Source organism: Leptosomus discolor, chromosome 2 (assembly GCF_034619465.1).
Source record: "Leptosomus discolor isolate bLepDis1 chromosome 2, bLepDis1.hap2, whole genome shotgun sequence".
Classification (NCBI taxonomy): domain Eukaryota; kingdom Metazoa; phylum Chordata; class Aves; order Leptosomiformes; family Leptosomidae; genus Leptosomus; species Leptosomus discolor.
The window spans coordinates 90,432,368-90,458,819 of record NC_141392.1 but is presented as its reverse complement, the minus strand read 5'-3'; the positions used below and the strand labels follow the sequence as shown (position 1 = coordinate 90,458,819).

At 38.2% G+C, this 26,452-nt stretch overlaps 1 protein-coding gene across 2 annotated transcripts in view; it reads left to right on the top strand.

Moving 5' to 3' along the window:
- Nucleotides 1–26,452, top strand: part of BCKDHB (branched chain keto acid dehydrogenase E1 subunit beta) — a 131,181-nt gene that overhangs the window by 12,409 nt on the left and 92,320 nt on the right. Inside the window, exons 4-6 of one of the 2 annotated variants that reach the window (XM_086461439.1) lie at nucleotides 15,021–15,154; nucleotides 15,803–15,958; nucleotides 20,052–20,160. In XM_086461439.1, coding sequence (XP_086317565.1) covers nucleotides 15,021–15,154; nucleotides 15,803–15,958; nucleotides 20,052–20,160 — 399 coding nt within the window. Of the gene's footprint in view, nucleotides 1–15,020; nucleotides 15,155–15,802; nucleotides 15,959–20,051; nucleotides 20,173–26,452 lie in introns of both variants that reach the window. The other variant, XM_086461440.1, reaches the window with a different exon arrangement.

Genomic DNA, 26,452 nt, shown 5'->3' with positions numbered 1-26,452 from the left:
GAGTCCAACCGCAAACCTAACACTGCCACTTCCACCACTAAACCATGCCCCTAAGCACCACATCTACACATCTTTTAAATATTCCAGGGATGGTGACTCAACCACTTCCCTGGGCAGCCTGTTCCAATGCTTCACAACCTTTCAGTGAAGAAACTTTTCCTAATGTCCAATCTAAACCTTCCCCAATGCAACTTGAGGCCATTTCCCCTTTTTGATTGTTCCTTGGGAGAAAAGACCAACACCCACCACACTACAACCTCTTTTGGGGTAGTTGTGGAGCACGATGAGGTCTCCCCTCAAACACCTTTTCTCCAGACTAAACAACCCCAGTTCCCTCACCCGCTCCTCACAAGACCTGTTCTCCAGACCCTTCACCAGCTTCGTTGCCCTTCTCTGGACACGCTCCAGCACCTCGATGTCCTTCTTGCAGTGAGGGGCCCAAAACTGCACACGGTATTTGAGGTGCGGCCTCACCAGTGCCAGGTACAGGGGCACAATCACCTCCCTACTCCTGCTGGCCACACTATTTCTGATACAAGCCAGGATGCTGTTGGCCTTCTTGGCCACCTGGGCACACTGCTGGCTCATGTTCAGCCGGCTGTCAACCAGCACCCCCAGGTCCTTTTCTGCTCTGAGCACCTTTCCAGCCACTCCTCCCTAAGCCTGTAGCACTGCTGGGGGTTGTTGTGACCCAAGTGCAGGACCCGGCACTTGGCCTTGTTAAACCTCATACAACTGACCTCAGCCCATTGATCCAGCCTGTCCAGATCCCTCTGCAGAGCCTTCCTACCCTCGAGCAGATCAACACTCCCACCCAACTTGTCATCTGCAAACTTACTGAGGGTGCGCTCTAGACCCCATCACACAGCAGCCTGCATTTCGCTTTCACAGCACAGCTTTTTGTTTGCCACCAAGGGAATCTAGGTGGCTGCTTAAGTTAGATTCCTAATATTTGGATGCCTGATTAGATTACCTTCTAAGTTTTTGAGCTACTGGAAATTATTTTTGGACTGAAAGAGTAGTGTAGATTATTTTTTTTTTTTTCTTTTCCATAAGGAATTCTTGACTAATGCCATTTTAGTTCACTTGAAACTATTTGGAATTATGGGTAGAATGTGAATACTTTGTAAGGGAATTTTTTTTCCAAAGATTTTTTCAGTTCCTGGAGGGTGCCACTGTGGTGTCTCCCACCAGAAGTGAGTGCTTGCCCAGGACAGAAGAGTCTCGGCTTCATTTCTGTCCCTCAGGAGTTCTGAACTTAATCCTGAAAGAGTTGACTGAGATATCAAAGCCGATCTCTGTGGAGATGCAGCAGAAATGGTTTTGTCAGCAGTTGTTCTTTTGAAATGTTTTGGAATGAATTTATCTTTTGCTCATGTGATTCATTTGTCGCTGTTTGGGATCCTCTGTGTGACAGAGTGAACAAGAGGAAGATAGTTTCCTCCTTTCTGGATTAATGTCGTATCACCATTTGGAGGGTCTCTTACTCATGGCTTTTATTTTAGTCTGTTCTGGTTTCTTTTAGCTGTTCTGTTTGGTGTCTGTTACTGCTGTCCTCCTCTTTTTGACTGTCAGTGCTTACAGAGATGTACTACCCACAGCAGCTTATGGTACTCCCATACAAAGTCAATTAGAGCAAAATGCTTTTCGTAAAGTTTCTGCGTAGTATTGTTAATGTGTTCTGGAGAGAAGTTTGCTGCCTTTATTAGCAGTGTGTGGTGACTGTCGGTTTGTGGCATGCTTTAGTCCCTAAGTCCTTTCTGTTATACTGCTGTGTAGCCAGTAATTGCATCTTTTCTGGGTGGACACTTGATAAAATGAAAATCAGTAAGAATACTTATGTGTCACTCCTATATGTAGGATAAAACAAAATCAATCTTGGATCATTTCCTTTCAGATAATTCTGAATTGCATACATGCCTAGAAACATTCATACATGCAGACAGTAGTAAATGAGGAATAAGCAATAAGCAGCTTCTTTTTTTTTTTTTTTTTTTTTTTTTTCCCCTCACTCATTTCTCGTAGCTAAAATAGGTTTCCTCATATGGAGCAGGAAGGATGCAATAAGTATGCACAGTAACTTGAAATTTAATTATTTGCTTGCCCTATTCTGTTCGAGCATATAGGCTTGTTTTTAAATAGCCCTTTATCCAAACCATATTTAAGGAAAAAAGAGAAGTGTGAAATAGATGGGGAGCAGATTGTAAACAGTAATTAGTGTCTGTTCAATTGGTCCAGGATATTTTCTTGCAATTTGGAAAAATCACAGAAGAGGAAAATCAAGAGAAGAAATAACACTTGTATTGAATCCTGTGAGGGTGGAGGGAGTTGAATCAAAGATTTTCCCCTGTGGAAAATTTCAAACACATCAAAAAGCAAGTGACTGAACTGCATCTGAAACAACAGCAAGAAAATAACATTCTTATGTCAGGATGACCTAGCCACATTAGCAATCAGCTGGATGCTTTAAAAATTATTTTATTTATCACTTCCATATTTGTTTTCCTTTCTGCTGCCTTACAGAATTAGATCTCTGAAGCACAGGGTATGTTTTGGGACAGATCAGCTGGGAAAGGCTGTTCTTAACTTTTCAGTGATGGAGATTCCCTGGCTTCCCTGCACACACAGTCCCAGTGCAGGATTATTCTTTTGGTTTTAAGCTTTTTCTTGTTGATCAGTTTTCTCTGATTGTTGTGACTGAAGGATAATGGCCATCCAAAACTGGATACGTTACTGTGGGTCTTACTAAGTAAAACCTGGTTGCTTACAGCTTTCTGCTGATACATCTCATGATAATGCTAGCTTGTCTTGCAGCAATGATGTTTATTTCCAATGTCTGATCCACTGTAATCCCTGGTTGTTATTCTGTGGACCTTGTGTCTAAGGTGTAAACACCTGTGTGAGTTTTCAAGGAACACTTCGTTCTCAGTAAATGAATCATTTGTTTATAGTCCAGTAAAATAATTCAGGAGTTTTTGTTTTTTTGGCCAGGAGATGGCTGTACCTAGCCATGCCCGAGGGACACCAGCTTTTCTAAAACTGTGATAGTCATTCTTTGCAGAAAAGTATTTACTTGAACGCAATATTATTTTATGAGCTTGAGCTGTAGAAAACTCCTGAAGGCAAGTTCTGTGTTTAAGTGAAATGTCTATGGGGAAGATCATGGGCGAGAAGGTTGTCCCCAGGTAGTTATGATATTTGGTGAAGTTTCTTGGCTAAGGATTTGATATGATTACAAAAATTGCTTAATGCCATCATTGCTTTTAGTAGTATGAAACAACGGGAGGACCTTTTGAAGCTGAGATAATAGAGGTAGATATAGTGTGTTTTTAAAAAGATTCTAATCATTTGCCTTCAAAATACATAAAATACTTTGAAATGTTTGTATTGCAAATCCTTTGTTAGCGATTTCAGGAAATTGTTTATCGTGGAGACTTCACAGCATGTAATGGGTGAGGGAGCAGAGATCTGTCAATGGAGGTTCTGGGTCTGTTCTTGTGGTGCCAAGCATTAAAGTACAAGGACAAGAATTACAACACGACGTGAATGGGCTGGTTGGGTCCTGCAGTGTGTGTTCTGCCTCACTTCAACAGGTGGGGAAACACTTGGGTTTTTCTGTGAATTTGTTTAAATCAATAGTCATGGGGTCTTTTGCACGCTTTAAGAACATGGCAATGTACTATTACATGGAGGAGAAAAACTCAGCCTAAAGTGGCATAAGAAATAAATGTTAGGGGTTTATTGTATGAACAAATAGAAAATGTTAGCTTGATGTTTCAGAAACAGACAGCAAACTTGTTGGAGAAGCACAGTGCTTCCTCTTTTATGTAGGTGCCAGTCCTTCCTAACATACTGCATATGGTAGAATGAAGTATGGTGAACTTAAGCTGAGGGTGGAACATTTTATTCAGAGTTAAAAAACACTAGTTGTTGTGTTTAGATTGAGTAAAACCTGTGTAGTCTGGAGTTTGATTATCCTTGTTTCTTTGTGGATGGATTTAAGTGGAGAATTCTGCAGCTTGCTCGCCTGATTCTTCCAGAGCAGTTTGGCAAGATCTGGGTTTTATTCTGATTTATATAAATGCCTTTGAACAGTAACATCTGGAGAACGTGTTCCAGACTCATTACACAATAGTACATTTTGTTCATTTTCATCTTAAATAGCCAATTCTTTTCCTAAGATTTACAGTTAGGAAAAAAGAGAAATTATTTGAGAACTTGATACAATGTAGTATGTCCTTTTACATTGTTTGAATCTGTGGGATATTGATATAAATTTTTCTGTGTCAGAGCGAAATAGAATTTATTTTAGTTTTGCTTTTATTTAAGTGTTCTGATAGTGTGCCTTGGTGTGAAAAAAGTATTTTATTTGTTTGGGACCTACTAATATTTTTTATGGGTTTTTTTTTGTATGTTGTAAACCTGTTTGAGGAAAGATAAGGGATATACTTTTTAATATGGACTTTGATACTCAGTACACAGCTTAAGAAACCTGTTCTAGCACATTTTTAAGATATTTCAAGATACTTTTTTGCCCACCAATGTATGTGCTGCTGAACTTCATAAAAATGGAATTTTCCACTTCAGGAAATACTTGCAGTGAAATATTTAAAAGTAGTATTTTACTAATGTAGTGTCCAGGACGATGAAACTTCAGGTATTAAGGACACAAGATGGAATCGATGAGCATAACTAGTATTTGCAGTCTTTATTCATACCAGGTCTGCAAGTGCAGTTCGTGTACCTTGTTTTAAATGTCAGTCTTTATACCTTTAGTATTTCTTAGGTGGAATTTAGTGATTCTCAGTTTCCTTAGTTAGTCCTGTGATCAGTATGCCCTCTGTTTCATTTGTATTCATCAAGTGCAAGTAATTTAGTACGTCTGCTTTTTTTTCTGCCTCTGAGGTTGGTGATAAGAGTGTGGTAGTTATCACAACTTCAGTTTAAGAAGGTGCTGTAGACTTTATTACAGGCAGTAAAACACTCAGAGTTTTCTTGGAAGTAATTTGCTAGAAGCCTAGAAAGGTCAAACAGGTCAAGACTACCACTCTGGTCCAGTCAGTTGTCTAAGCTGCTTTGCAAGAGATGCACTTTGAGAAGCAGATTAATCTTAATTTACCTTGATTCAGAGCCATCTCGTAGCAATCAGGCTGACAAAATGTTCTAGCCATTTATTATAAAAGACCTCCTTTCTTATTAAATACTCAACACCTGGCAAGGAATTTTCACACTTGTATGGATACACCAAGTATAGATCAATTTATTGATTTTTCATATGCACATGTGTGGTGGGTTGACCCTGGCTGGATGCCAGGTACCCAATGAAGCCGCTCTATCACTCCCCCCCTCAGCTGGGCAGGGGAGAGAAAATGTAACAAAAGGCTCATGGGTCGAGATAAGGACAGGGAGATCACTCGGCAGCTACTGTCACAGGCAAAACAGACTTGGGTTCCGGAAATTAGTTTAATTTGTTACTAATCAAATCAGAGTAGGGTAATGAAAAAAATCCCACAGCTAGATCTTAAAGCAACTTCCCCCCATGCCTCCCTTCTTCCTGGGCTCAACTTCACACTGATTTCTCTACCTCCTCCCCTCTTGCAGCAGCACAGGGGACAGGGAATGGGGGTTGTGGTCGATTCATCACACTTTGTTTCTGCTGCTCCTTTCTCCTCAGGGGGAGGACTCCTCACACTCTTCCCTGCTCCAGTGTGGGTCCCCCACAGGGTCACAAGTCCTGCCAGCAAACTTGCTCCAGTGTGGGCTCCTCTCTCCGTGGATCCACAGGTCCTGCCAGGAGCCTGCTCCAGCGCGAGCTTCCCATGGGGTCACAACCCCCTTCAGGCATCCACTTGCTCTGATGTGGGCTCCTCCAAGGCTGCAGGTGGATATCTGCTGCACTGTTAACCTGCGTGGGCTGCAGGGGGACAGCCTGCCTCACCAGTGGTCTTCACCATGGGCTGCAAGGGCATCTCTGCTCTGGCGCCTGGAGCATCTCCTCTCACTCCTTCTTCACTGCCCTTAGCATCTACAGAGTTGTTTCTCTCACATATTCTCACTCCTCTCTCCAGCTGCAATTGCCCAGGGTTTTTTTCACCCCCTTCTAAAACACGTTATCCCAGAGGCGCTACCGCTGTCACTGATGGGCTCGGCCTTGGCCAGCGGTGGGTCTGTCTTGGAGCTGGCTGGCATTGGCTTAATTGGACCCAGCTTCTAGCAGCTTCTCACAGAGTGACCCCTGTAGCCCCCCGCTACCAAAACCTTGCCACGCAAACCCGATACAACGTGCTTTACATTATCAAGGGACACGCATGGTTACAAGTGAGATTCGTAAGACGTATTTTGTTACTGCAGATTGCTGGTCATTCAGCACTTTGTTCCCGAGTACTTCTTTAGCAGAATTAAATCCTTGCTGCTGTGTTGAAGATAGTTGCTTCACAATTGAAGGGTATCCAGCATGCTTTCAAATTTACTGTAAAGTATTTCTACAGTACTGATACTACGGAGTGTGAGAGACAGTGCCTTATGGTTGACAGTTTTGCTTATTCCTTGGTTTGTTGTCCAGATAGTGCACCTAGCCTATTACAGCAGAATTTTCATTAACATGTTGTGATGCTTAGCTTTGGTAACTGTTGTGTGTTTTCCTATTGGATCTTTTGTCATGTCATGTCATGTAATGTTGCAAATAGTCTGAAAATGCATGGAGTGGACCTGTCTGCTTAAATAAAGCTGATATATTATCCCTTGGTTATACCTGCATGTGTTCGGTAGATGTCAATTTTAGAGCGTATTTTTGTAAGTGAGCGTTCTGTCATCTGGTATAGCTTCGCATCTAACTTTGTAGTTTGTTATGCTTTTCTGCAAGTGTGCTTCTCGCACAGCAAAATTTTTTTGTGGTTGAGCAAGGAATGTTATTAATCATAGCTGGAGGAACACTTGAAAGCCTTGGTGCAGTTCGGCATCGTGCTTTTTTTTCTTCAGACTGATATGACTGAGTATATGAGCAACATGATCAGAAGGAATTCAATGTGGAGTGGGCTACCTGCATAGTCATCAGTAAAAAGAAATATTGGTGAGCAAGTCTGCAACTTTGATGTGAGCTGCTTATTGAATATTTTTCTAACAGTGTGGAGCTGAATCAGTACTATTTTATCAATGTCATGAAATGCTTCCATCAGCAGGACAGGTACACACAAGAAGTTTGGTCAGTCAGCATGTAAACTTGCTTGGGGCTGTTAACAATCACAGAATAATAAGGGTTGGAAGAAAAAGACCTTGAAGGTCATCTGGTCCAAATCAGTACTCAATGTAGAGCCCGTTTAGGTTGCTTGTGGTCTTGTCTAGGTGAGTTTTGAATATGTCTAAGGAAGGAGCTTGTTCAACCTCTCTGGGCAGCTTGTTGCAGCCTTCGACTACTGAGGAATTTTTCCTTTTATATAATCAGTTTCGCTTTAGCATCATTCTTTCACCTGTCACTGTGTACCTGAAAAGAATCAGATCTTCCTCCTGCTTATACTACTTGTTGCTTGCTTTTCCATCATGAAAGGATTAAATGATATGCAAGTTTACCAGCATTCAAAGCTATGCCAAATCTTTGCATTGACCTTCCCTGACCCCTCCTGTTCCTACCTCTTCCCTGAGAAAGGGAGAAAATTAGATAATATATTTTAATATTTCTGGTTTATTCCTTAGCTTTTGGTGGGATGCTAGTTAGTCACAAATTACAGGAGATCTGAAGTGGAGGAGGGAGCCAGAAAAGCAAGTTTTCCCTATTTGCTTTAGGAAGGTAGAGCTGTTTATAAATAAATTTTCCTAGCCCCTCCCTCATCCAGAGGGCTGTAAGCCTGACAGTTGAGTATATGCTTAATGTTATGTTCATGCTGTGAACAACTTTAAGAATTTACTAAGTTTTACTAGAAAGCAAGTTTCCTTTCCTTCCAAACCTGCAGTTCGGTAATGCTGCAAATTATAAGAACTTGTAGATAATTGAGGAAGTTGCTCCCTGTCTGTGGTAACATTTTCTTTGTACTTCAGAATTTCTACTGACTCTGCTTTTGTTTAGGGTCTTTGAAAGTGAGCATTAAATGAAAATGGAATAAACATGCTTTTCTCCTAAGAGAATCTTGGGGGAGAGGAGGTGAAAGTACAGTTTGGATCTATGGAGTTCTTGGAAGAAAAATGGACTGTCTTGAGTAAGAGAATGATGTGTTGAGAACGCTGTGAACTAGAACTGCTAGTTCAAATATTCATGTCTGTTCAAATGTGTGAATGCCTTGGAATTAGTAACTAGGGGAGACTTAAAAGGAAAACTTACTCTTCAGTTGTTTTGCATTTCCAATTTACTTGAAGCACCCTTCAGAACTGCTGGTTATGTCAGTGGAATAAATGATAAACCTGTGAGGAATTCCTGTTCTTACCAGTTACCTATCAGAACAGGTATCCTTTTCGTTGGGCAATACTGTGGTGATTAGTGCTTCAGAAGGGTCCTTTTTTTTTGTGCAAATGATTTTTTTTTTTTGTTAATGAAGCTTAATTAAGACTCCTGTAAACAAGTGACACTGAGTAAGAAAGACTTATACGTCATTTGACCTTTTTATAACTTCTGTCTAGAATAAGAAGTCAGGCCCTTTGTTGCAGAGTAGAGCGTTATAGTGGATTTTGCAGCAGCAGAAGAGAAAGGAGCTAATTTAGTGCATGCAAATCTCTGTTTTGACCCTGTTCTTAGCTGCTGACAGATTTCTGAAGTTCCTTTTTTTTGACTAGTTTATATATCTTGTGTGATACATAAAATGTGACTTTTTGGAATATTCAAGGAAGAAGTGATGGATTTAGCTACTAATTAATCAAAATTTGAATGAATTTTTTGTTCAAGGTAACTAAAGGTTGTATAACAGTGATTTTTTTTTTTTTTTTTTGGTGTGTGTGGATATATATGTTTCTCCTCTCGTTACACTTGACTTAAATGGGAGGCTGAGGCCTGGCTGCTGAGCCGTGTAGTTGGCTGAGCTACGCCAGAGGTATGGCTGAGTCCTTAAAGCCTGCTGGGGATGTCTGGGTGCACACAAATGTTCCTTCTTGGCTCAGTCTGTGCAACTCTTGCAGGATACAGAATTGGGGAAGAACAGGAGAGCAGTAAAGCTCAGTTGTGTAAATTGTGTTATTCTACACACAGTAGGTAAAATTCATCATAGGAAGTTATAAGCTATTTGCATATGAAATCCTTTTCATTTCATGTAATTACCTTTCACCTCTTAGGTAGGTAAAATGATCTAGCGTTTAGCATGGGCAGCTCTGGAAAAAGCAGTTTTTTAAATGGCATGGCATGTTAGTGTGCAAGGATTTGAGATTGAGAGGTAAACCATCTCTGTATCTGTGAAACAGAAGTCCTGTTTTGGACAAGTAGATTTGCATATTCAGCTGTAAAGCTAATGTGTTTACTGGCATTCACTGTAGGGGAACAGTGCCCCTTGCGCACCCTCTTTTAAATCTGAAGAACTGTGACTAGGGTATCAATAGAAGTGATAGAACAACTTGATTAAAATTAATGAGACGTTAGAAGCGTTTTGTGTTCAACCAGAATCTCTAAAAGAGCTGAGTATGCATTTACCAAACTACTTGCTGTAATGCCTGCCCTCTCACATGGTGTCACAGAAATGGAAGATAACAAGTGTCACCATTTGTAAAACAGGCGTTAAAAGGGCTTGTGGGACCAAAAAAGTCTGAAAGTTGGATAGATTGTGTTAAATTATGTTAAGGAATAGAATTAGTGGACTTATGTGGATGAAAATCTATGAAAAATCCTAGATATTCTAGGATTAGAACAGGTTTTGAAAGGCAGGACTGATTTGAAATCAGTAATTTCTGAATTTTCTACACAAATTCCCCAGTGAGTAGCAAAGAAACTAATCTGCTGGGACTTCCTTTTCTTTCCAGTCCTCTGTTTCTCCACAGCCATCCATGATTGTGGCAGTTGAGGACAGGGTATATTTAGCTTGTTGGACTCTTCTGTTTGACTTTTAATGGGTGTTTTTAATGGAAGTTAATGAGATCATGGGGGAAATAAAATGCTGTCCAAGTATATTATTAATACTGCTCAGTACTGACATCTTTTAAGACGCCTTTTTAATGCAAGTGATGTAGAAGGGTCTTCAAAACAACACCCTGCCTTGACTAAATGACTAGCAGTATTCCTTAAACCTCTCAAATCATTTAATGTAGGCTTTTCCAGAGTGATGTGAAATTACTCAGAGTTGGAGCCTTGGGTGGTGCATTAACATTGTAGGAGACTTGATATTGTTTGAATATTTCATTTTGAAGTTAAATTAAGACGGGAACATGTTTCATTGCAGATATTGAAATCTGAAATACTTTTTTCCTGATGGCTTGGAACAAATAAAGATGAAGTGGTCCAAAACTTTAATGCACAATAATCGACTACATATGTCTGTAAACATGTTCTGTTAGGTTGCTACGAAACTTTCTGCTCTTGGAGGACGGGAAGATGACTGTAAGGCTGCCTTAAAGCTGTTGCCCCTTAGACAGAGGGTCAGTGGTAATTTGAATGTTTGTGGGGTACTTAGTCTTTATTCTGAAAAATCACAAAGATCAATCTTTTTTTTTTTTTTTTTTTAAGAAAAAATATATCAGGGGAGGATGAAGTAATTGGTTAAAAATTGCTTTTAATCAAATACTGTTTTTTTCCTTAATGTTTTTAGTCTTTCCAGATTTACCTTATTAGGCAACACTTCTAGTGTATTTATTCACTTGCTTAACATGCATCTAGTCTTCTTCCTGAGTTATTGAGATGGAGAGATGAGAAGAATCACCCTTTTTTTCCACATAGCCCTGTTTGCCATATTGCTTCCCTCACTACTTGAAAAAGGGCATCAACCTGTTCAGATAGCTGAAACTAGGAATGTTTATAAAGCCAGGCAGGTTAATTGAAATGGACACCAGCATAATGTCTGTCTTGAGAGGCTGACGCACCTGATTTCAGATAACGTAGAGGCACTGCTTTCACCAGGAGTGACAAGTCAGCTCACCGAGTTTGTGTTAGCTTGTTTTGAGCAGCATGGCTGACGCAAGTAATAGGAGAACAGCACATTTTAGGAAGTGTTTCTTCATTTGGTACAAAAATGAAATATGGAAAGACAAATTATCTCTGGGTTATTTGTCTGCTTCAGTCAGATGTCAGCTGAAATCTGACTTCGCTGGTTTGCGAAGGATGATGTGAATGGCTGTTTAACAGAATTGACTTCCTTTTCACGTTTTGAAAAAAATATGAAAAATAAAATAGATAAAAATACGTAGGCTTAATGCCTTCAAATGTTCAGTGTTTAATTTTTTTTTAGTTTTAGTAATGATTTTCATATTGTATCAATAAAAAGAGGAGGTTAAAGCCATGCCATACAATTTTTAATGTTCAGAGAATTTGATAAATCTGTTTTATCATAATGATGTGTATATCTCATTGTCTTAGAGGGCTAGATTTTATAAAGAAAGCCCTGCCCCTTGAAACTCTATCCAAGGCTTGTTTTCTGATCTAATGAATGGTAAAGTGCTTTAGGTTTTAATTTTAAGGGATCAGTATCGTTGTTTTAAGTGTACAATCAAAACCATTCCTGAATAATGAATCTCATTCAATGACAGTTACCTGGCTCTTTCTTTACCATTTTAAGCTGTAGCACTTCAGGATTATGCGTTTAGTTCTGAAAGTCCAAATTAGGTGCTTCGAGCTGATCGTGTTATAGCTGTCATGTTGTATTTCACATTCACTTTTCTTGATTCTTTCTTCATTTATTTCATCATAGACCACTGACAGGAGCATGCTGCCTCTAATTTAGTATCTCAATAATATTTCAGCAGTTTTAGTAGATTACATTTTATATTTCAAATTGTGGAGGGGAATCCTAGTGTGGTGGATCTAGCATGTTTTTAAATTTGTTCACCTACCCCAAATTGCTATTAAAGAATTAATTTTGAAGTTTTTATCAATTATTAGTTAGAAGATTATTTTACAGGATTGTTCAAATACGTTACAGTTTTTGTATGATGATATAAAATTATATATGGAATCAATGTGTTAGGATATTTTGGTGTATTCTGAAAAATCTGTTAATTAAGAAAAAGGTTATTCTTTATAATAAGAATAAAGAATAATAATAAGATAAAGAATATGATCTCACTTCTGGGCACTTCTCAACAATCTGGTTTTTCTTGTTCTGCTCAGATGTTGGTCTGTTTATGTAGGCTATGTGGTAGGGTTTTCAAGCAGACTTACCTGCATTTCAGTATATCAGTTAAAATTAGAATAGAAATTCACATGAAGGAGAAGGCCAATTGAATATTTTGATTTGATGTATTTACTCTGTAGAAATGGGACTAAATAGTCCTGAAAGCCAAAGTTTCTTATTCTGCAAATCCTCCCCTTTCGTCAGCTCTTAAGGGAAGAGATGATCCCTGTGTGAAGCTTTTTGAACTGATTTTTGTTAATTCTTGGCGGTAAAGCCACGACACAGTTATGTCTGTCAGAAGTGAGTATAACTTAATTACGAGGAAAATAAAACCAAGTTAAATCTTCAATAAATGTTTTCCCTCGTTCTGGGTTTTCCAGAGCATTTTGCCATTCTGCTACTTGAAATAAAAATCTTTCAGGGCTGGGGCTATTTTATACAATGTCATTGCCAGACATATTGGTAGTACTAGTAAAGAAAGACTAGAAATGTGCAGACTAGTAGCGTTACTGCAACACACTGGTAAAATAAATGCCCAGCAAGAATAAATGGCAGCGCTGTGAAGTTACTGCCATTCTCTCTTCCTGTGCCATTTTCAGTCTGAACAACTTTTGAGCACAGTACCTGCAGAGATTATTATTTTTCTTCCAGGAGATACGAAACAAAGTACAGATGACCCGCATGTGGAAATTACTGAGGCCAGCTTGCTCATATAGCTTGGAAATGAGAGCTAGCAGTTTTTTCTACTTGTAAAATGTTCTCTGATCTGCAAGGTACTTTGATTCAAGGTTGATCAGGGTAATACTGGGTGTGTTTGACATCCAGACAACAAAACCCCACTTTCTTGCAAAAGCTATGCAATAATTTTGTTAATCTGCAATTCAGTTTTAATTACTGAGATAGCTGTGGTAACGTTTTTGTCTCCAGTGGCAATAGGAGGACTTCTAATTCATAAGAGTTTAAAAAGTTTTTTGGAAATCTATTTCTAAACAAGAAGCAGCCCAGTGTATATGTATCTTAAAAGTACTCTAAGTCTCAGGGATTTTTGTTTCAAACACTGATTTATAAGAAATGAGTAGAAGTCATAGATGTTTGGAATGACTGATTTGAGAAAATCGTGCTTCCTCTCAAAAAGACAATCTTTCCAGTGCTTGAAAATGTTTCCTGTCTTTTCTGCAAAATCGTGAAGTGTCCTGCAATTGCGGTAGCCCTTTGGACTTGTGTTGGCTTGTATAGCCTCACCGACAACACCAACATTGTAGTGTGGTTCGATGGCATTTTTTTGACTTGCCTTAAATGAATGCTGTGTTAGTCGTGATCCTGATGGAGGGAAAAGAGGGGAAGGCAGAGGGAGAGCAAAAAACTAATTACTGATGTATATATATATAAAAATAATCCCCCCCCCCCCCCCAAAAACCCTACCCCAAATCAAAAACCCAACCCAAACCGAAGTAACCCTTAAAGTATGAAACTCAAAACACCAGGTAAAGCATGTGGACAGGGTACAAGCAGGGACAATGTTGTGGTGGGTGATATGTGAAGATGAAAGATGTATACTTGAAAGACTGGTAAAACCTGCATCCCTTTAGTATATCATAAATACAGCTGTGGGCAATGGTTCTCCTCTTATCATCCCTTTCTAACACCTTTTGTTAGCTTCCCTTTCTCTAGTTTGTTAACTTACAGCTATTGAAATTAGTAGTCTTCATAGTAACAACTTATTGATTAGTTTAGTCTTTCTTCTTAGTTATTTATTTGGTGATTATTTAGGTATTGTTTAATTTATTACATTGCCTCTGGTGTGCACTGTGCTCACTTTTTTCCATCCAGTTTGAAATCTTGGTGTATTCGTGCACAATGGACTCCTATGGATACCTCCTGTATTTCCCAGTGTTCTAAAGGGAAAATTTAATAGCATAACTAGGTTCTCCTGTTGATCTGCCAAGGAAGAACAGTATTGCTGGCAAATATTGTAAATATGTCTTATAGAGGGTATTGTAATGATGTTTCATCTCCCTCCCCCTTCTTATTTTTAATTTCATGAACTGAACGATTTTGTCTTCAGCCATCTATTTGAAATTACTGTGGCACAGAAATATGTCAGGGCTAAAATGACCTTTTGCACTTCCATGAGGAAGATGCAAACCCCAAAATATTTGTTTTCCAGTCTTGTGCCTCCAACAGCAGGAACAGCTTTTTTTCTTTTGCCTTGGAGAAAACCCAAATTCTTTAGTAAGCGTGGCCTTACCTTGCGAAAGAATACTGGTAAGGCTGGGCACTGCTTATGAGGGGTGTGGGCAAGGGACAGTGTACTTTCATAGAGATTCTCGCATAGATCCATCTGCCTTTGAATATGGGCAGTTAGTTTTGACTGCCTGAAAAAAATTGAAGTAACGATACTTTTCTTTGTTGATGTTTTTTTAGATGCATAGGAGTATTCTTTACTCCACCCGTATAAGCATGAGGGGTATGCACGCTTATCTGTATATACATCAAAACAAAACAAGTTATTTTCCTTGAGGTGTTAAGAACATTGTAAGTTACAGAAACTGTTCTTATCTTTCATTTTGTTTCTCTTTGTCTTCCTCTGAGCCGTTACAAATTAAAGTGAAAGTACGTTTACCTGTAATGGATGTTTACTCTTTTTACACCTAAAAAAGCCCATCTAAAGAGATCTATGCTTAGTTGCAGGTGACTTGTTTATAACATGAATATTTCTGGGGCTATGTTTTTCATGTAGAGTTGGTGTGTTAAAAGAATTCTTGTTTTTTGTTTCTTTGTTTTTTATAGGTAAAGATAGGGTTTTCAACACCCCCTTGTGTGAACAAGGAATTGTTGGCTTTGGTATTGGAGTTGCTGTTGCAGGTGCTACAGCCATTGCAGAAATTCAGTTTGCAGACTACATTTTTCCAGCATTTGATCAGGTTAGTACTAATAAATTTGAGACAAGTAAAAAGAAATCTTATGGCTGTTTAAATTACCCTTCTGTTAGCATTAATACTTGGCTTGAATATGTAATTTTTGCAAATATATCCACAGCTGTATTACTGATATTTATGCATGCTTTAAGTAAACAGGAAGGTACCAAGGCCAGTTTGAAACCTCATTAAATAATGGAAATTAAAATGTGGTTTGAAGCAAATGTCTTTTTCTTTGTTTTTGTTTCTGGTTTTGTGGCTGTGTTGGCTTCAGCAGCCCTAAATTCCTCGGCTGTGTCTTTCCAGCACCATCGCTCACTTCTCTGTGCTGCTGCAGCCGGCCATGTGTCTACAGGGCAAAGTGCAGATTTGAACTGGGCTGATTGACAGTACGGGAACGGAGAAACAAATGGGTTATAGGGCTGCTCCTGAGGCCTAGGCATCTAACTTGAACACACTAAATTATTCTTTCATTTGCCTTGGGAAATGTTTGCCTTTCCACTGACTTAAAGGATTTCTTTGCTTCTAATTTGGTCTTCTGAATCCCATGCAGGGTGCAAATGATGTAGTTACATCTCATGTATTGTATAGGCTTAATGACGCATAACTAAAGGCATTGGACTGAGTGTTGCTTTTGCATATAAATCTTCTCAGATTGTTAATGAAGCAGCAAAATATCGCTACCGCTCTGGAGATCTGTTTAATTGTGGAAACCTCACCATCAGAGCCCCCTGGGGCTGTGTGGGTCATGGTGCACTATACCACTCTCAAAGTCCAGAAGCTTTTTTTGCTCACTGTCCAGGAATAAAGGTACAGTAACTCTTACTTTATGAAGATTAATTTTGTTTGTTTGTTTTTTAATGGACATGACTAACAATGGGTCTGGGTGCAGGCAGGGGAAAACCAGTGGGAATCAGTCCACCACAAAATATCTGAATATGTTAATTAAAAACTCTTTTAGAAGTTTTCAATTTATAAAACTTGTAACTGAGTTAAGTGTTTGAGAATTTATAGCCGTTATTGAAGCAATCTTTAGTAGACATAGCATTTTGTATTTGTGTGCTTTTTGCACTAAAAGCATACATTTTACATTGTTCTGTGTCCAGTACAGTACAGAAACTAAAACCTAACGCTAATAAATAGTACTTTCCTTTTTTTTATTTTTCTTTCTTCATCTGTCTTCTTAAGTGCGTTATCAAATTCATTTATATGAATGAGAGTGACAGGAAATGGGCACAAACTGAAACACAAGAGGTTCTGTCTGAACATAAGGAAGCACTTGGCATGGATTGCCCAGAGAAGTTGTGGAGTCTCTGTCCTTGGAGGTGTTCAGAAATTGTCTGCAGATTGTCCTGGGCAATTGGCTCTAGGTGGCTCTGGTTGAGCAGAGGCATTGGACCAGATGACCTCTGGAGGTCTCTGCCAGTCTCAACTGTTCTGTGATTCTCTGAATGGTAACTGTAGGCAAGCTTTCTGCATGAGACAGTGGCATCCCTCGAAGCTAAGATTCCTAGTGCTCAGATGGATAACTTTCCTGGAGAAGAGGGAGGGGCAGGATCTAGTCATCTTGGATTGAGAGCACTGTTTGCCAGCTCTCCATTTTTTTTCCGAGTAAATTTTCTGTCTATGGACTTGTACTTCTGGGTTAACTGGCATCCAGTCTTGTTGAGAGATGACTCATAGCTTGATTAATGTGGAAGACTTAAGCAAAACCCATATTTGTACGCTGAAGACACATGTTCATTGTTTATCTGTTGTTTAAACTATTGTCTATACATGATTTTGGTGTTCTAAATCTTCAGATATTACTCATTTACAGGGAGGCCATAGCCATTTCTCCTACTTTTTTTTGTCTTTATTTAAGTAAAAAAAATTCTTGTATTATTCACATTTAATGACATTTGGGAAATGGAATGCATTTTTGTCTTTGGGTGTTCTTTATGATGTTTGAGGCATTCGTATTCTGAACTTGAAAATATTTCCTGATATAGGCAAAAGCAATCTACAAAGTCTTTTGCCAGGTAATTGAATCAAATAGGTTCTTGAGCTTGTTTAAAAACTAGAGTAGTTTGGAAGCACAAGATAACTTATATGATTGAGATACTGATGCTGAGTCTAGCTAATTTATGCTGATCTTGTTGATCAATCTAAAATCTTTATATACCGAACCAAGTGCTGAGATATAGTGGTCCACTCTGGTGATTAAAACTTTTTCTAATTGATAGCAACCTAATACTATGGTGCTTAGTCTTTTGAATAAGTCAGTAAGTCAGAATTGTATTTAATCACTCCAGGTAATTTAATTTCTTTTCTTTGTTTCACTTTTCCTTGGGTAAAGAGCTAAAATAGGTTGCTACCACTAGCGGCTGTCATCTCAGTTAAAGATGAAGAGCACATTAAATTCTGTGGAATGATGGAACAGTGTACTAGTTTTAATGCACAGAAAAGTATTTAAAACCCTATCTTTTGAATATTGTATCTTTCTGAAAACAATGTTGTTCCTTTAATATTTTTTTACAAAGCAGTTCATTAATGCAATTAATAATGTTTAAGGCTTTATCTTCACAGTTGCAGGTCTTTTTATGAATGAACCTAAACCCAGCCCTTAATGTATGAATCCAGAAATGCAAATGAACTTGTGGTTCACATGCATTTGCAGAAGTCCCATATCTATGCGTATTTTCTCCAAATTACTGGAGGAAAGGCCATGTATTACAAATGGGGAAGGGTAGGATTGATCTTTGGGGAGAGTGGTTTTCAAAACTGCCCTCTTATTAAACTCTGCAGCAGGTTCCTGACCTAAGAATTTTATTTTGTGTTTTTAAGTGAAACCTGAGGTTTGGATTTCCCAAGCAAAAGGGAGTTTGTACAACTTTGGCTGTTCAGGGGATGGAGTGTAATCATTAGTACTTAAAACACAGCTTGTTGGGGTGACGAGGGTGTTGCTAGATGGTTGTGTCTCTCGCCTTCTGTTGTGAGGATGTGTGTCTTAATGGATCAGACTGTCTTCCAAAATTACTGTATTGATGTTCTCTGTTCCATTGTAAGACTGCTCCAGAATATTTGCTGTCACGACTAGAAGCTTTTTTTTTCATTCCCAGCCTAAATTTGTTCCTGATTAACTTGTATATTTAACTTAACTGTCCTTCAGCTTCCCTTTCATATACTAAGAGAACAATTGTTTTTCCTTTAGTCTTTGTTTTCTTAGACTAAACAAATAGAACTATCAAAGAGACTTAACAATTTCTGAAGCTCTTTTGGCACCTGTTTCATTCCTTTTCTTTCAAACCAGTTGATATAGTAATGAAGTATTCCAGCTGAGTTTCTAGCAGTGATTTTTGCAATAGCACTAACACTTCCCTGGTTATATTATTATGCTTTTTTTTTTTAGAGCTGTACTGCATAGTGTCCTTGTCATCATTTTAGCGGATAATAAATTCAGATCTGTATTCCTACTGCTGAATTCTAAATTTATAACAAAAATGTAGTCCTTAAATGTGTGACTTTTCAGTCTGTTTTGCATTTGCTTTTGTCAGTCATGTCCTCAATGCGAACTAGGTCTCTCTGATATCGTTCTCTGTAGTGGTAGTGACTCTCAGCTTATGAATAGTTTTCATTACCATGTTCTGACTTAACTTTGTAAATGAATAAGGAAAATAAAGTCTGTCCTAAAAATGATCCTGAAGGAGCTGCACTAGTAACATCCATCAGTTGGGTAATTTCCCATGAGTCTGTTACCAAATGCTTTGGTGAAACATTAATGGACTGCTTCTCCCTTGTTTAGAAAAATCACTTATCAAGTTAATTTGATGTGATAGCAGATTTAGGTTGTGTTTTGACTCTTTTTTTATTACTTTTATACAATTAAATGTTCTTACTCTCAAAAAATGTTTTGAAGCCTTGGAAACTCCTGAAGGCAGTAAGTTAAGATGTCTGTAGTTACATGGATTTTTTTTTTTTTTCCGTTAAACAAGTGCTACAACTAATGTTTTTGGTCAGAGGAGGCCACTTCAAACTTCACAGCTGTAAAAATGTTTGCTAGTAGACTTCATGCTGCATGTGCCAGCTCTTCGAGATCTCTGGGATGTAAATTAGCTGGTCCTTCTGATTTGAGGGAATTGAGCTCTTGGATTCTATTTTCATTTAAACTATGATAGTTTGGTAATTTTCTGTTCATAATCAACATTTTCTTAGATCATCCAAAATTTAACTCTTCTTTTGGCATATCAGTTATACTTTTTCCTTCCAAGTATTCAGATTACATCTGGAGGCCTTCCTTAGTTGCTTGATAATAGTTTCAGGTATTTTTTGGTCTTTTGTTCATTTCAAAAATGATTTCAGGCTTCCACCATAAGCAAAGGAAGTCAACTTTGAATAGCTATTCCTTTTTTTTAGTCTTCAAAACTTACTGGACTAAGTCTGAATACCTTCCAGGCCTGCTCTGATGAATCTTAACCTGAGCAACTGAGGATCACTCTGCTGGGGTTTGGTTTTTTTTTTTTTTTTTGGGTTTTTTTTTTTTTTTTGGTCATATATCTACATTAATGTTACTAAACTAACATAATTTTTTATTTTTTTTTAAATCCAATTGACTTTCTTCTGTTCCTTCTACCTCAAAATCTTATTGTTAAGATGTTAGTTCTACCTTACCAGAGGGGAGTCTGTTAGTATTTAAGTCATGGTGTAGAGCAGAACTATTCAAGACTCATCAATGAACAAAATAAAAACCAAAATTGGAGTGTGTGTTAGTGTCGTAGCACTGATGTTAATTCACTTTGTAAGAACTGCTCAATCTGTATATAGGTTTAGTTAAAGCAAATAATTGCTTGGGTTTTAATATTCATTGATGAAGTTTATAGCAGAATTGCAGTTTAAATAAACTATTAAAAAAATATTTTTACAGATTGTTATTCCAAGGAGTCCTCTTCAGGCCAAAGGACTGCTGCTGTCATGCATAGAGGACAAAAATCCATGCATATTCTTTGAACCTAAAATACTTTACAGAGCTGCAGGTAAAGATTTATATGCCCTATTTTCCAATAAAGCAGTGCTTTTTTTTTTTTTGCTCGTATATGCTGATAGTCACAGCTGAAACAATACTGTAGCAGAAGTTTTGACTCGTTTTGTCTGTAGCTGTGTTTGGGTGTTGTGTTTTTTAGAGGCATTGTGAAAGCTGAATAAGATCTCTAATTTCAGCTGCAGATAAATTAACATTTACAGTGTGATTCATGCTCATTTAACTTTGGAAGTGGAATGCTTTGTACAGTCTTGGGTTAAAAAAACTAGTGAGGAAATAGAACTAAGAGGCATTATCCTTTATCAAATTGCAATATAAATTTGACAGAAGTTAAACTGCTTGCTTTTTGATAACTCTAGATACTAAAACAAGTTTCCAGATCAGTTTTTATTTTTCCAGAAGAACTGAACATCACCATCACCAGTTTCCCAAAGTTAAAATTTCTTTCTGAAAATGTTGAAAATTTCCCCCTTTAGATTTTAATCTTATGTGGAAGGAAGTGTGATTGCCATGACTTTTTAAATTTATTTTAGTCATAGTGAACTTCTCAGTTCAAAGAAGTTTTAACAGCTATCATTATGCCTAACACGTAAGAACACAGTAGTTTGAAGATGATAGTGCTTGAGTTGGTTGCAAAAATTAGCTCGTTACCTCTTTGGACTAGAGAAGCTGGACTGAGAAGAGATAGTGGATGAAAACAAATTTTGCATGTGGAGACAGAGAGAGCAACTGGGCAAGCAACTGGTAAAATAGAACTCAAGCCATCACTTACCTTAAGTGTTTCTATGTTATATAGCTTTATATACCAGCTATGCTTGAATCCATCAATCCAATTTATAAGGTGACTGTGTGTGGATTGAAGTTGAGTGAAGGACAAAATGTTTATATTTTACTGTGGACCTTTTAACAGCACTTTTCCATCAGTGCATCTATTTTGTTAGTAAATTTATCTTCTTCCTAGAGAAGAGAACTGAAGAATAACAAGGGAAAGATTTAGAAAGCAGACATCGAAACTACAGAAATATAGCAGAGTAACTCAGGAACCAGTAGGATATTTACCAGGGAAACTGCTTATTTGCTTTTATATTTTCAGAAAATACCCAGAATTCCCATTAGCAATATATTTTTAAAAGTGCAACTATTTTCGTGTGATGTGGCGTGATGTACCCAAAGGGTATTGCATTCCTTAAGTTCAGTGTGTTCTGAGAGCTTACTGAAATTTAGCAATAGACTGCTGACTCTTCATTTAGATGAAGTAGTTTGGAAAATGAACTTGAGTCTGAGTCCTGTTAAACAAAGAAAAAAAAAAAAAGGAAATTTAGAATTCCTGTGTCTTTAAAACATCCCTTTCTTTCTTTCTTTTTTTTTTTTTTTCGTTGCTCAGTATTTACAAGTCACAAATACAGACTATAGAGTTAATAAAATACTTGCTTTCATAGTGGAATGAATGGCTGCACATCAGTATTACACAGCTTTTGAGAATATAGGGAGGTTTCTGTGTTTGAGGCAATGATTTGTAAAGCACTTGCTGGATTGTCTAGTGAACATAAATCAGCCTTGTGATTGAAAACTTGAGTAAGGACATGCTGAAATAGTGGTTAGTGTTGTTCATGTGCTGGTCAATAACCAACTGCAGTGTTGCTGCAAGATGATGTTAGTAGCTTCTGAAAGACTGATTTCCTGTGATGTTCTGATATCCTGATTTTCAGAGATGTTACGTATATTTTTGTCTTAAAATTTCCAAGAACAGCAGTTTGATGTAGGTTGAAATTTATAGTACATTTGTGTCAATATATGATGGGGATGATTGTGAAAGGTGACTTCTTTCATTTTGAGATAATTTTGAGTGGATTTTTTTATTATTTCTACAATATAAAGCAGGAATATTTTATTATGTGGAAGGGTTTCGATGTTCCTTTTATTTTCATTGGAAAACATTCCTTCTGGCGTTGTTAGTTCACCATCTTACCTGTTTAGCTATCCTTTGTTGGTTGGGACAGACTGAGCTGGAAGAAGAATGGTGCCTGGGAGTTTCTCCTAGAAAGTTAATCTCTCTTTAGAGTCCCTTCTTATGCTGCTGGCCATGGTCAGGGTTTCTTTCAATTCTACCATAGAAAGGAAGTGGCCTGCTTAATTCAGAAGAGGACCAGGGTCATTATGATTGTTTGTTTGGTCCAGAGGCAGCAGCAACAAGACAAAAGCCTGATAAACAAGAACAGGATAAATGGTGGAAAGAAGGACTTCAAAAATGCAACTGCCTTGTGTTTTGAATAGAGCAAACTTCTGGAACATCCCATTTGTTGATTCTAGCAGGAGAAAGAAAATGGTACAGATTCAGAAATTTGCTTACACAACAAGCTTGAACTATGTATGTATTTCTTGTCCTTTTTCACTAGTGTCTCAAAATACTACAGGGTCTTCCCAAGGCTGGAAACATGCAGGTTTTCCAAAACAAGGAGACAAAATGGTATCACATGTCCTCTGTTGCTTTATTTACTTTTTTTTTTTTTTGGTGGGGCAAGGCTGGGGGAGTTACTGATTTCTATCAGAAACTTCCACTTTGACATTGATCTTCTCTGTGATGGCCAATGACAGGGCAAGGGCCAGCGGGTGCAAGCTGGAGCATAGGAGGTTCCCCATTAACATAAGGAAAAACTTTTTCACTGTGAGGGTGACAGGGCACTGGAACAGGCTGCCCAGAGAGGTTGTGGAGTCTCCTTCTCTGGAGACATTCAAAACCCACCTGGACACGTTCCTGTGTGACCTACTCTGGGTGGTCCTGCTCTGGCAGGGGGGTTGGACTAGATGCTCTTTTGAGGTTCCTTCCAACCCTTAACATTCTTTGATTGATACATTTTTAGGCGAAAACCAAGATATTAATAGTATAATATGGTATAAAACCCCACCGAAGATTTGGGACCTCATTGTTCCAGACAAAAAATAATTATTTTTATTTCCATAATGATGGCTAAGGCATTTCACAGTGAAATTATATTGCCCTTACCATAGAATATTTTGGTTCTATCTTCATGTGAATGGACATGTTTGTTGCAGAGAACTTCATGACTGATGTTACAGTGGGTGTGGAGGGACTTTATTGAAAAATTAAGGTGTCAAAGACGATAATAGGAAGTAGTATTTTCTATCTATAAAATGTAGTCATTTGAGCTTCATCATTCTCTTCTAATGGAATTGTCTTTCTCCCTATGAGGCCTCTAAATAGCTGTCTATGATACTTTGTTCAGAGCTGTTAATATCTTTGAAATTTCAGCTGAAAATAGACTGTAGATGGGATAGTCTTTAAGACACAGGATATATGTCCTTGTTCATTTGGGTTGAAGCTACTAATGCTTTGTTTAAAACAAACGAACAACACAAAAAACCAAACCAAACAAAAATAACAAAAACTCCACACCCACTGTACCCAAACCAAACAAAAAACCTCTGCCCTCTGCTTCTGCCCCTAAGTGGTGCTATTAGTTTTGAAATTAGCTGTGGGATGCTACTGATGGAAGATAATGTATATCTAGCTTAGAATGTATAACCTGAAGTTGCTTTTTGAGAATGTTAAGCAGGGTGCCAGGCCATTGCTGTTTTATGGAAGTTCTTGTGCAGAACCAACCTTGTGATTTTGCATCTGATGCATACCTCCAAGGAGCTTTATAGGCCCACCAATTGCTTTCAAGGTTTTTTTGTTGTTGTTGTTGGGTTTTTTTGGTGTTTTTTTTTTTTTCCTGGCTTGTTGATGACAGGGTAGGCTTTTCAAGATTCAAGCATAGATTTTTTTCATAACTGTAAAGACATTGTATTAAAAAAAAAAAGGAAGAATCTTCATGTTTTGAAACATAAGCCTGGTCTCCAAGGTAAGTCAGAGCTGTAGCACAAAATATTTCAGTGTGACTATTACATGGCTATTGCGATTGCTTGCTGGGTTTTGGAATAATTGATTTAGCTGGATATCTTCCCAAATGAACACAGATTTGCTTATTCAAATATGTTGTATACTTATTCAGACGTGAGGTAAAACTAACCATGTTATTAAATGAACATTAATTTCTATGTGAATATTTGCTCTCCACACATGCTTTTGCCCACACAAGATACAAAAATAGAATTAGGCCTTAAATCGTCACCTTAGTCATCCTTGGGGAGAGAGGTGGGTATCAAAGTAGCATTGACTTAAGTTCACCACATTCACACTATGATGAACCAAGGAGAAAAAGCAACTTCCAAGTGAAGAATGGCTTTGCAAGAACATTCTGAAAACATTTTCCAGTTAATTCAAAAACTAACTCATATGTTAGTTATCCAAGAGCCCTAGTAACACCAAAAGGAGGGAGTGGACTTAAAGCTCAGTTCTTAAACTTTGCCTAGGTGTCTGTTAATAGTAAGTTTTAAAAGTTACGGAAGATAACTATCTATTTTCTTTGAGTGAAATACAGTTGATAAGTTTCATATTCTGCATTAGCTCTGATGTGCAACCAATTTGAAACAGATATACATGTTTATGTATAGGTATATATAACATTATCTATGTGCATATATGTTTATATAGATATATATGTATGTAAGACATATATTATAAAGCAGTAACTAGATTGGAAAAGAAAAAGAAGTATGCTTAGCATGTGTAGTTGTAGCTAGTAATTGCAGATTTATATTTCCTATGCTCTGAAGCAGTACAGTGCTGCATCTGTGACTAAGCCCACGGGCAGGACTGCCTATTTCTCTTGCACAGTCACCCCCTTTACTAGCAGTTTGTTTAGCAGAGGACTTGCTGTTCCTCAGTTGGGAGTGTTCACACTTACTCTTTGTTTACTTGACTGGACAGTTATGGCAGTGCTTCCACCAGCTTGGTTGTACATATGTGGAGTGGGAATGACAGTGTTTCTCCCTCTGAACAGCTCTTTTCCTTTCAAAACTCTTCAGTGGAGGATCTTAGCCAACCCTGCATGATTCCCACAGGAGACAGAACAGTCTTTTACTTGCCTCACTCCAGTCTCTCCCGATAGGTGGTATTTGGGACACACGTTATTCCCACCTCAGCAACTGGTGGCCAAGTCCTCCACTTGCTCCTGTAGCTCACACCACAGGCCCAGGGCACCTGTACTCTGGTTTGATACCTGTTGCTGGCCCAGTGTCTTGTCTTCCCACGTTGGTCTCACCAGCAGCTGGCACTTGGTCCTTGCAGCACGCACCGCTGCACAGGCTAAGATTTCAAAAGAAGCTTGGGCTGACCACCATGATGAGGTGCAGGGCTCAGTCAGACAAACTGTTGACTGGCCCTGTTTTATGTGCAACTGGCCCCTTCTATAGCCCGCTCTGTTTGTTCCCCACATTGTTCCTCCCCAACCCACTTCACCTTCACATGCCCTCATCACCTGCCTCCCCTTCCAACACCCTGGACCCTCAGTTTTGTGTGCTTATCAGTTGCAAAGTCCTCGTTTGCCCATAGTTTCTTGATAGCCCTTCACTCAGTGTTCCTGACCAGGTTTGTTTATTGTCTTTGTCTCCCTTATGTTTGCCTTCAGGTTTGTGTCTGTATATTTTGCTTATAGCTTCTCCCTCTTCTTTATTATCTCATTTGACAGGGTCCTCCATCAGATAATCTTACTGAAAGAAACACTCCCACATTCTCCATACCCTTATCAATAAGTGGGACTGAGCAGGTTTGATTCTTGTTACTCCCTCCCTCATCACTTATTGGTTAGGTTTGTGTCCTTGCATGTTCTTCCTTATGGCTTCTTCCTCTTCCTAGTATCCCCTTTTTCATTGAAAAGATATTTGTCCAGACACCCTTAAGGGAGCAGATGCTCTCTCCGTCCACATAACCTTACAGTTGTCATGAGAAATTTTATGTATGTTAATTTGCCTTGTATAAAATTAGAAAGGAGCAAAGAAATGCAAGCCTTTCTGGATAGAAGTCCAGCGTTAAATACACAAATATGCATATAGAGAAAAAATTCTGTTGCTGGTTAACTTATAAGATTATAATGTTATTGAAAGTGCTGTGGTGACGTCCCCCTAAATGTCAGACATACTAAGAAAATATCTGAATTAAAAAGAAAAAGGAGGCTTTGATTTATAAAAAGTAGTTAACAGCTTGTGCAGTGTCAAGAGCACATAATGATTATGAATCAAAGGAGGAGATGAGTCACCTTGACATTATCAGGTTTAGACATCTTGTGGAGAACCTACTCTGATGTTTTTTGACCTTTTCAGTTTCATTTAATTGTACTATATATGACATTGGTGGTGTAGAAATAAATACGACTTGCATCAGTGGT